We start from the raw sequence: 11969 nt of genomic DNA, 5'->3' as shown, positions 1-11969 counted from the left end.
TTCATACATTTAAAAGTAGCGAGGTCAGGTCAGCCTTGATGTATTTATACAGCTGTGCTCTACTATTTCACCTGTTCTCTTTGTTTGTACCAAATATACTGCTGGCACTGTTACTGACATTACAGTGGCAGCTCACAGACTTCACGGGTGTTACAATGGCAACTTCAGCCTTCCTGTTGCCACTCAGAGCTCCCTCAGACACAGCTGGGACAGCTCCTACGAGGACACGGAACACGGGTCTTCATCTGCTATGAAGCTTCACTTCCCAGAAGCTGCAAGCAGAGGTTCAATATCCTGAATGACTTTAGAAGTTTTCTCCAAAGCTTTCAAGACACACCTGACACTGAGTTCTTTCGATTCGCTCCTGCTTTCATTTTTTCTGACAGCAATACCAGATGGATTGGATTTTGCAGCATTCTTCCCTTCCAGAACATTGCTACAGTCTAATAAAACTAGTGTTACTTTGTTAAGGAAAAAGATCAAACTCTTCCTCCTAATGAGAAGAATAATTCTGCGTGTCTGTATTTATCATTCTGCATTGCAAAGTCTCACATTTTGTAGCATGATAATTACATATAGCCAAAGAATAAAGATGGTATATTACTTAAAATGTCTATAACATTTATATAAAAATGTCTTTTAGACTTCAATTTTTCCAAGAGTTACTTTAAAAAGAAAACTAATGTTACACTGGAGTTTAACAGTGTGCACATTTCACACTAATTGAATTGTACACTGGTTTAAAGACAATTATAGAGTGGCTTTAAGCAGATTCAGGACAGCACACATTTTGAGCTGGTTGAAGACAATAAAACAATAATAAAGTAGCTGATAAACAGAAAGATACTGTACTGCAGCAACAAGCCCCAAGGCAACTGCCTTCTCCGTCTTTCAAGAACAGATCAGCAGATGACTCTTAGCAAAACTGATGCAACAACCATTAAAGGGCTTTGTTTTTCAGTGACTTTTTTATTTTGGTGCTGTGATGTAGAAGTTGGACAAGATAAGTGATAAAACAAAAATGATGCATAAGAAAAAGAGGTAATTTTAAGAAGTGAGTAAGGGAGTAAAAAAAAGCAGGAGCGGGATAGAGAGCCTTTGATGATCTAAAGTGAATATCTGAACATACAGATGAACAGCAGAATATAAAAGTGAAAAATCTACAGCTTTCAAAACGACACAATTAAATCTCTGTATTTTTTTGAGCTCAGCATCAGCAGACCTGTCAAAAAAAAAAAAAGGTTATTAAACTATTTAGTATAATAAAAGGTTCTCAAAGACATTTTATAACTCAGATTTTATTTAACACTTTCCAGCAATACTGAAAGTTAGATCAGCAGAATCCAAGTAAAAAAAAATGCTTTATTTCTGTCTTTCATACCACTATCCAATGGCTGACATTTATTAATCATTTGTGTTCCCAAAAATCAAGGCTCTGCTCTAAGAATAGTCTCTTTGCTCTATGTATCTATAAATATAGATACGATTTTCATTTCATCAGCTATAAAATGTATCAGCTGAATCTGCTATAATTTAAGTAAGAAGTACAAGTGTAATTGACATCAATTAACACATTTTTAATACCCAAATGTGTTTGTATGTGATGTCAGTAGACTTCTGGTCAATAGCATGTTAAGAAGGGCAAATACATCAGCAAGAGATACAACTGCTAAGTTCAAAATCCTGGTTTGAATTGCTTGATGTTCTGTTAAAAGACACCTTTCTTTGTCCAGTTTCTCTTTTTTTGCCTTGCAAGATACTATCTCTGTAACATTAATCTTCCTTTAGCCAAGTCACCATAATTCTGATATTTAAGTAAGACAGGCTCAATGAAACAACCTCCACCTGGAACCCACCTGACATTTTAAAAACGGAATGAAAAATATGAAACCATACAAAATAAATGGTCTTTTTGACTAATAGGAAATGCAATCTATAAAATTCGCAGTTTATAATATTTTTGAGTTTTGTTTTCAACATTATTTATGGTCAATTTTAGGACAACAATGAATACCAGTTTTCTTCAGTTACAGAGTGCACAGTATATTCAGCAATCTCTTTCCTTTCACTCAAACTTCTGCACCATTCTATTGCTGTTCTGATGTACCTATGTAAATATGAAAATTCAAAAAAGCGGTTATTTATATGAAAAACAAACTATTAATTTAAGCAAAAACCTGAAAGTGTTAAGCAATCCATTTGGATCTGAAAGAAAAAGCTATGATTCAAAATCTAGCTTTTTCTCTAGTTCACCTTGTCATTTTTTGATTCACACTTTTTGTCCAGAATCTACTTCATATTTAGATTTATGCTGTTACAGAAAACTGTAACAAAGCTGTTATAATTTGTGATGAATAGTGTACAAGTGGTTATTTTTGTTTGTGAATATCTGCTTGCTAAAATGCAGCACAGTAAGCTTCTGATGATACCCATAATGAGGCTGTAATTTGAGCAAGGAGATTACAGAAAGTAATCTGCAGGCAGAGGTCATTATCTGTAATAAAGCAAAAATTGGATAAAGTGCTGTCCAGTTTTATGTACCAGCTCTACACAGGACAAATGCTCTTGGGGTTTTTTCTTATCCACTGAGGAAAATGCCAAGTTGCAGCCCTAGTTCTTTTTCTAAAAAGACATTGCAGTAACAATTATGATGTAATGACAGCATGCAGTGGCCCTGGGTCATACAGGTCCTGAATCTTTGCCAGATGTAAGATGGAGCTTTTATCATTATGTGTTTGGTTCAGCCCTCCCAGTATATTGTCAGTAAATACTGCTTCTTCATCTAAATGGATTTGTACAGGATTATTTTATATTTAAATTGCTTAAACTGTTTATACCTTTCATAGACTCCAGGATGACTTATTTGTATTAACTGCTGTACCCCATCAGGAGTAGTTAACTTACACCAGCCTATATCTTCATTTACCTTAAAAGAAAAAACATTACAAGTATTAATCTTCTGCTGCAGTCTGAAGAAGAAAAAGCAAGTATAACTTGCCAACTTAAGAATTAAGTATCTATGAACGATCCAGTTCAAACACTTATAAGTTTGTGCTTTGCTAAGGACAGAATCTGGTACACAGTCTTAAGCTGTGCCAGGGGAGGTTTAGGTCAGACATTAGGAAGAAGTTCTGTACAGAGTGTGATTAGGTATTGGAACAGGCTACCCAGGGAGATGGTGCAGTCACTGTCCCTGGAGGTATTTAAGGAAAGAATGGATGTGGCACTCAGTGCCATGGTCCAGTTGACAAGGTGGTGCTTGGTCACAGGTTGGACTTGATCTTGGAGGTCTTTTCCAACCTAACTAATTCTGTGATTCTGTGGTATAGTCTGCTATGACAAATGCAGGGGAAAAAGGCCTTGGCATAGCTCCAACACCTGCTTTGTGCTATTCAAGAATAAATTATTTCTAAAAGTGCATAGAAACGTCTCCAAACCTGTAGAATTTTCAATTATTTTTTATTTTTGTATTTTATAGGCATCAGAACTTTTGCTTCATTTTCTCATTGATTTCCTAGTAACACTTTCTGAATTAAAAGTTTTAAGAATAGTCCTTCCTCTAACTTATGAGTTACCTGGATCTCACTAGAGGAGGAGCTGAAATCCCAAACCACATTCAGGGTCAACCCATCCCAAAAAGCAGCATGGACTTTATGATCCAAGTACACAACGAGTCTTCCCATGTTGGGAATAATCTTTTCATACAGAAAAACTAGCAACATTTCTCATCCATCTGTCTCAGGTACCTGGAACCAAACAGATATATCAAAAACTTGAGGAAAGATTACTTACATCATTATAGCTGTATATGGCCCAGATTTTCAATTCACTGGTTTTTCCCCAATTACAACCAGCTCTCTTCATCATGCAATTTCTTTCTGCTTCATAAATATAACTTTACAGTGCATGCTTTTGGTTCCCAAGTATCTACCTTCTGATCTGCGAGAATACACTCAACATTCATTCCTCTAGATTTAGTCCTATTCCCTACAGTCTGTATAATCTTCCCTAGAACACTGAAAGATTAGTAAATTTTCAGCTACATACCACTTTCCAGCAGCAGAGATGATAGTTATGACTTAATAACAGTTTTGTCTTGCAGCAATAATGAAGTATTCTGAGGAGAAAAAAACCCCAACAAAATATTAAGCATTTCATTCTTATTATGTCTTCTAAGCAGTTAGGAGCTTTGTTTTTTATGTTTACATATGTCCTCAGAGCTAATATAAATTTCTTTAATTTTTATACTTAATGTAATATTAAGTGTTAAGTGTAATTTTAACTCCTGTCCTTTCTAAGTCAGAAGAATTAATGTAACAAAGGTAAAGTTACTTGGTTGCCTGAGTAATAATGGAGGATATAAAGTTTGGATTTCCTGGTACATCAGGGGGAAGACTGTTCACTGAATACATTTTTTCTTCCACTTGCAGTAGAGCAGAAAGGTGAATTAGTTACAGGTACCATAGCATGAAAACAGCATTAAAAGCTTGCAAGTTATGAAATTTCTAATCTCCCAGAAAGGAACTATAATCACATTTAAATCTGCTCCAGAACAACTATCTCCTCAAAAAGTAAAAAAAAAAAAAAAAAAAAAAAAAAAAAAAAAAAAAAATTCAGTTTCTCTGCACTCAGTAAGGGCCAAGAAGTTCTCTTATCAGAGTAGACTGTAGTTCATTACTGAGTAACAACATCTGACTATGAGTTAAAGGCTGGGTTTGAAGAGTACAAAGCTGATCCTTAATTCTGCTTTAAAAATACAAGGCACTGCATAAGCACTTGAGAGGATTTCTGCTCTGGGGAAACTTAGCAACAGGAAGACACAGAGAGGCAAAATCCTTTCTCCAGCACTGAACAGCTGGTCTTGTAGCAAAGCCAGAACACATCTTCTAGGTTCTGTCTCCATACAGTAGAAAAGAAAACACTTCCAAGTCCATAAAGATTAATAATCAATATGTTAGTTTAAAGAGTAAACTTCTAAATTAGCGACAAATGGTAGTAGTAGTATCTTAATCTTGGGTTTGATAAAATAAATGTGACAGTGAATAAAATTTTCCTTATTGTGTCTGTAATTTCCAAAAATACTCCTTCTGAAGCAGAAGGAGTAATCTCGTTTTTTTGTATGATCGATGGCTTGATACAGGCATAATTCACTACAGAGTGCATAGCCAAATGTATTAAAACTAAGAAAGCTGCTAACTTGAAGGGATTTGGAATATACTTTAAAATAGCTTTATACCTTTTTTGTTCCTTTTTGAACTGCATAATGTATGAAATATTTTCCAAAAAATGCTCCCTCTGACTTGAAAAATGAGTCATCACCAGGATAAATTTCTGTGATGTTTGTCCTACCATGGATAAATCTAAGAAAAATAACATAATTTTTAACAGGTATTTAAAATGCTGTTTCACTAGACAAGCAAAACAGGTTAGTACAGTTGAAGAAAGCAATAAGCAGAAACATATTTTCAGCAACTCTCATGTGAAAAAAATTTCATAAAGAGCGAAATGTACCAACAATTTCTTTTAACACAGAAGATTAGCATTACCAGGGCTGTTTCTTTGCATGTGTGCATGAGGGGGAGGATTTAAATAAGCTAATTAAAGTTTTTTTGTGTGTTGAGGTAAACGTCTCACAAGAGCTGCTCATATCACTGACCACAAAATACAGTGATGAGAATAACCAATTTTCTTAGTAGACCAGCCCTACCTAGTGTATACAGAAAACTGTCAGACTGAATGATTCCTGAACAATCTGAAGCTCAAAACCACAACACAGCTGTGTGTTTCTCATTAATGCCAATGGTCTTTTATCTGTGATCATATGGTATCTTCGAGCCTAAAACACACTTAATGACCCAACTCCGTTGTTAGATGCCTGGACTTAGGAGGTGGGACTTTTTTGAGTTAAGTGTGGCTACTCACCATACTTTCAAAGAAAAGAGGTTTCTGAGAAAAAAAGCTCTGAAGTGCTGCAAACATTTTGTTCAGATGAGATGAAAATTTAGGAATTACACTAAGAAAAATGAAGAACACTGGGCAAAAGGATTAAAGGTTTCAACAGCAATGATGCTTTTATCAAAGACCTTTAGATGCTGATAGCAATTATAACAATTTCAATTTGAAAGGGCATTTAAAAGAAAAAAGTCTTTCTTTTTTTAACCATATGGACAAGGTGACTAGCCAGGAAAATCCACAGTTGAACTGCCTGCAACATGTGAATTATGGAGGTTACCAAGACAAACATTTCTAAAGCATTAAATCATTAGTATCAAAAGGAACGCTAAGTAATTTGCAAAGAAACCAAGTACCATGATTGTCAGTGAAATCTGAGGGAAGTCCAGCTGTCCAATAAACCTTTAAGAAATTAGATCATTTCTTTAGAAGCCTTAAACATGGTTTCAGATTCAAACCTGGAAATACACTGTACAATGAACAAACAGGAGAAATGAAGAAACTCTTACATGAAGATTGTCTTCAATTTCTCAAAGAGTGATAAATGGACAAAGTAAGACATTTCATCTTAAAGCTTAATTCCCATACAAATAAAGTCTTCCAATGATGACACACGTGACTTCCTGCATCCCTACAAAAAACGCCCTAGCACCATACAACTTGAATTAGCTGAGGGCATGAATAGTTTTCAGTGTCTTCATTCTGAAAGAAGTCACAGAAAGTCTACCTGTGTAAAATGCAATAAAAGTCTCACTAAGTCCAAAGGTTGGTTGGTTGGTTGTTTTTTTTTCTTTTGTGTGTGTGCTGATAATCATTTCTGGAACTAGAACTGATGCATGCACATCTATTCAAAAGGAAGGGGCCGCATATTTTCAGAGTCCTCCAATTCCTTAGTTATTCACATTAGTTACCAAATTAAACTTCTCAACCCTGCAAATGTTTTTATTTTTAGTGATGCTGACAAAAGAACATGTGCCATTGACCCACCTCAGAAGTATTATCTTCTCAAAAATAAAAAAAAAAACCCAAACCCAACCCAACCTAACACCTGTGTACTTTTTTCACTATTCTCTTTTCCATTTATATGTTTATACAGCATGTTAGAAAACAGAATTTATTTTTTTTCTCTGGACTAATTACTATAGTTTCATTACAGTAGGATACAGAATGTTGGTTTCACAAATGTCATGTTTGAAGAAGATTCTAAAAAACCCCCAACTGATAGTGATTTTAATTTTTTTTTTTTTTATAGCTAGAATTCAGTTATTTCCCTAGAGGCTGAAGTTCCAAATTGCAGAATTGTGAAACACGTTAAGATTTACAGTGTAGAGCTTAAATTACCTGTGTAAATGTGGGGCTCTGCAGCTGAGGGGCAAAGCCGTAGGTAAACAAGAAACTGTTTCATGTGTTTCAGGGTCTGTTACAACATCAGCCTTGATAGGGGTATGGTTATTTTTCCCACATGGCTTCATTACATTCTTAACAGTGTGTAAGTTACAGCACATCAGTGCCAAAGACAAAGGATGTTTCCATTCTTCGGGACAGGAGGAAACAGACCAGCACTGTGTAACCCATGTGTATTCAGAAGAACAACTGGTGTAGCACAATGGGTCTCCATCTCTGTCTCCTCTTTCCTTTGGTTTGGTTGGTTCTCTACATTTACCTTCAGCACAACCATGTTCATTTTTCTTTTTGGCTATTCTTGTTTGTTTCAACAACATTTCTGTAACAGAGTTACTACTTGGTTTTCCATGCTGATCTCCATTTTGATAGTCGCTGTACTTTTGAGAGGAGCGTAAGGATGCTGCAGATGACTGGCTGACTTTGCATAAGAACTCCACTGTAAATTCTTGCTGCAATTCTGACAGGTAAAGGTGAGCATAGCCATCTACAGATGAGATCTGCACACTGCCATTGTCTATACATCTTGTCAGACCAGCTGTTGCAGGGTCAGGCCATCTAATTTCTAAGATATCACTGAGAAGAATCTAATACAAGAAAAAGAACTGGAATGTGCAACATGATAAAAATGACCTGCCTCTCAGAAATTACAATGGAGGATTTACATTTAAATGAATTCAGTTCTTCTGCAAGGTGATGTATGACATGAAATGTTGCTCTGTATTTATTTGCATATATAAACTCAAGAAGAAGCAAAATATCTAACCTTCATATCTGCTTCCTCCTGTTCTAACAAAGTTCTATCCAGCAATAATGTTACAATTTAATAATAATTCATAAAGTAGTGAGGTACAGGGGAATTGACAAGGCACAACTACCCATAGACTGTACGTATTTCCATTTCCAAGAAACTTCTTCTTAAGAAACACTGAGGAGAATGGCTGAATTATCTTGTACATATCAGTTACTGGCTGAGTTCATAAAGAATTGCAAAAAGACCCTAAAAAAACCAACAACAATGACCAGACAATAAAGCTGCAGATAAAAATTCATAATGTGATATAAATGAGGAAAAGCAGTCCTAGCTTTCTATATAAAAGAATGGGCTCTGAGTTGACTGCTACTGTTGGAGTTCCTCCAACCAGGAATGAGATCTTGGTGTTATAATTGTCAGTCCCACAAAAACATACTCAATGCTCAACAGCAGTTTAATCAGTGTATTATATGTTTGAAAATTCTATGAAAGGAACAAGAACAAACAGAAGATATAATGATAACACTGAATATGTGTTCACAGTTAACCTGCACTTTGAATACTGTTTGCAGTTCTGAAGAGGCCATACCACTGACAAGATCTCCCTCATCAAGCTGTCTGGAGATGTGGATGGTTAGAGTGGCCAAAGGAGATCCTAAACACACCACAGTAACGGGTTGTTTTAAACTCAAGTATGGTCCAAGTAATGCAGTACGAGTGTTTTTGTGCCCTGTGGCACGTATACAGTGATACTGAGTGACAGTGTTTAAGCAGCTAAGCATTAGCATGAAGTGTGTTACACTTCTAGTGAAGTGTCATCTAGAAGTTTTAAAACTCGCCTGATTTACCAGTTGTCTTAAGACTCCCACACCGGCATTCAGTGGGAACACCAGAGGGATGCTGATGAGGAGTAAAGCTCCCAGAAACAGTAAACTGGTCTCTGGATGGACATTCAGTCTGTCCTAGAGTAGCCATTCCTGCAGAGTGATGGTTTGCCCCATTTCTCTCGCAGGTCCCAGCACAGTCCCACACAGGTCCTTCAATGGGGAAACAATGGAATATTGAACCTGATAGCCTCTTGGAAAACACCATCCTATTTCACTGGGTCTTTCCTGAAAGGTTTCTACTGCCAAAATGTAAACAACATATAAAACAGCTCATTATATCCTATGTACAAAATCCTATAAAATTTTTTGTCTTACTAGGAGTAAACTGATTTTAGTGTATGGCTACAAAGAATACGCACAAATAGAGGGCTAAGTTACAGTTAAAACTGTAACTTAAAATGGTAATATTCCAGTCAAGCTGACAGCTCCATTGGCAAACTGCACTCGATACATCTCCATGGCCTGGACTCACACAAAAGCATGTGGAGTTACACCAGGGAAGTTTATTTTACGAAAGCACTGCACGTGTACCTCCCACTTTTTTTCTCTCTGGAGGTATAACTAAAGAAGGTAATTATGGGGGAGAAGAAAACTTGTTCCGGAAATCTACAGCTCGTAGAAGTTGTTCCCGTTGAAGTGTGGAGAAAAACAAAACCACCCTATTAGGGGTTTTTATATGAGGAGATAACATTTTAAACTAATTTTTTTACTTATCTTTTACGGAGCTGATCTAAGAAACCCCCTCCACTTAAGGGAGAGAAACAAGAACTTTATTTGTGCTGTGACTCCCCTGGGCCGCCCCGTTCCCGCGCAGGGCGGCAGCCCCGGCACCTCCATCTCAAAGAAAGCTTCCTAGGGCAGCACAGGGACGAGGTACCGCTGCCCTCCCCAAAGGCGATGCCCGTCCCATACCCTGCAGGCACTGAGGACGAAGGCGACCCGCTGGCGGGCGGTCTCCGCCGGCTGGAGCGGGTTGGCGGCGGCGCGGAGGCCCCTTCGTACAGGCATCGCAGCCGCACGGAGACAGCAGCAGGCGGGACCCTCCGCGTAATGCACCTCCACCGAGTCGTCCCTGGACAGCACCATCAGCTCTTCGGCCTCCATCGCACCAGGAGGCCGAGCTGGGACCGCACGGGACCGACCGGGGCCGACAGCGCTGGGGCCGAGATGGCCCTGCCGGCGAACGGCGGGAACGGCGGGGCAGGACGGGGACAGCGCTGAGCTCCGCCAGAGCTCCCCCCGCCAGAGCTCCCCCCGCCAGAGCTCCTCCCAGGTGAGGTACCCGCAGCACCCCACTCGCCCACGGGAGCCTCACGCAGAACTCCGCTGCTTCTCCCGCCTCCCTACGCACCAAGCCAGCGGCTGGGCAACCGGGCGTTCATTCCTCGCCCCCCCACATCGGCACTTCTGGAAGACTAGGAGGCAGGCTGCCATCTACAACATACCCCAGAGACAGACTACTTAAATATAATTCTCTAGTGACTGCTGCTTTACATTCATGTATTCGCAGGGCAGGGAAATTCAACCTGTGTAATTAGAACTGGGTAGCAGAAGTTGTAGCTGAATAGGCAAGGTATAAGTTCGTAAAGGACAATTTTAGAATTATGCCTAGCTGCCTTTTTGGAAGATTATATACAACACCCTCCCTCCCCTAACATTTAAAATTAATCAAAGCTGGTTTAAGTGGATTGACAGTTTACAGCCAAGTGACAATTCATTATCGATCCCCATTCAAAGCACTTAATAAACACAACTGAAGATCCACACTAGAGCACATGGTCTTGCTGTAACAGTTGTCCCTTACCTACCTATGGAGGTACAAATTTCTCAGATCAGTGCAATCATGGATGAAGCGTGTTCAGTACAACTTTCATTCTCAACAGCTGTTTTCCCAGGAGAGGGTAGATCACCATCCAGTAAAGTGGCTGCAGGCACGGCCATGCATCAAAATACCCTCGTTCTATTTGCAATACCCTTTTTAATAAGTATTATTCTGTACAGTACTTGCCTGAAGCAAGTTTCAAAGTATATACTGGGATTATGAATGAGTCATGAATATTAGTTTTTATTATGGGTGATACACTGTATTTTGCTGACAATTTCACTACTGTGGTTGAAACCTTCACCAAGGAAACTGTGGAAGTAGGTTCCACAGACTGAAGTAGAAGTGGCAAATCAGCAATTCAGGGTACAAACAATGTACTATCTTCCCTGGTTTTTTGTTGTAATGTAATTTTGTGTTCCTGTACTAATTACCAGGATGCACAGGCATAAACTGGATAATTAGGACCATAATTCAATCAGAGAGAAGTTGCAAACTTGAGCTATCAGTAATAGAATGAGTTCTGTGCAGTAGGAAGGAAAGGCAGAATGTGATAAGTACTGTCTCAGAGAGAAATAAAGATTACTATTCCAAACCAGACCGAATGTCACAAATACTCAGTCCCATAATGGATTACTGTATTGAAAAAAAAAATCCCAGCTCTGCACAATTTGTGATACCTGTGATACCTGACATAGTTTTGCTTCTTTCTGTAGTGCTACAGCTAACCTAAAACCCAACAGTCAAAACTGAGTGACCATTTGTTTAACTAAAAAAAAAAAAAGGGCCAGTACCAAGACCTTTTTTGTAGGAAACTACCGAGAGTAAGTGGACTTCATTTCTGAATATGAAAATCACTCAACAGCAAAGCACATGCAAAACAGCAACTCTGGCAGCCCAGTTTGGAACTAAACGAAGTGTGGTTTTTAAATACTAAACATTTCTGTTAAATCACAATTAGATTTTTCAGAGTGGGAAATACTGTGCACACTTTTACTGATCCGTGAAGCTTGGTTCTCCTGTTCAAATTTGAATGTGAAGCCTGTTTCTTTTCAGAACCATTGCTAAAGAAGCTTGCTTCACATCTCCCCCAAAGTTTGCTCTCCGTGTTTCTGTGCCTTCGCTGGTTTATCATTACACCATAACGCAAATC

The 11969-nt window shown here is 38.3% G+C and overlaps 1 protein-coding gene across 1 annotated transcript; it reads right to left on the bottom strand.

The window, feature by feature from the left end:
- Positions 1 to 258: 258 nt before the first annotated feature.
- Positions 259 to 10433, bottom strand: CUNH5orf34 (chromosome unknown C5orf34 homolog). Its single transcript, XM_051804781.1, is given in 14 exon segments — positions 259 to 452; positions 1182 to 1222; positions 2015 to 2107; positions 2838 to 2926; positions 3576 to 3746; positions 4048 to 4117; positions 4333 to 4423; positions 5230 to 5364; positions 6588 to 6679; positions 7294 to 7940; positions 9533 to 9629; positions 9914 to 9997; positions 9999 to 10041; positions 10044 to 10433. Coding segments are annotated over 14 exon segments (1902 nt in total). The 5' UTR covers positions 10099 to 10433.
- Between the last annotated feature and the right edge of the window lie 1536 nt (positions 10434 to 11969).

The sequence above is a fragment of the Manacus candei genome, unplaced genomic scaffold (genome assembly GCF_025592945.1).
Source record: "Manacus candei isolate 608988 ecotype Guabito, Panama unplaced genomic scaffold, ASM2559294v1 h1tg000061l, whole genome shotgun sequence".
Taxonomy (NCBI): domain Eukaryota; kingdom Metazoa; phylum Chordata; class Aves; order Passeriformes; family Pipridae; genus Manacus; species Manacus candei.
This window is presented reverse-complemented; position numbering and strand designations above follow the sequence as displayed.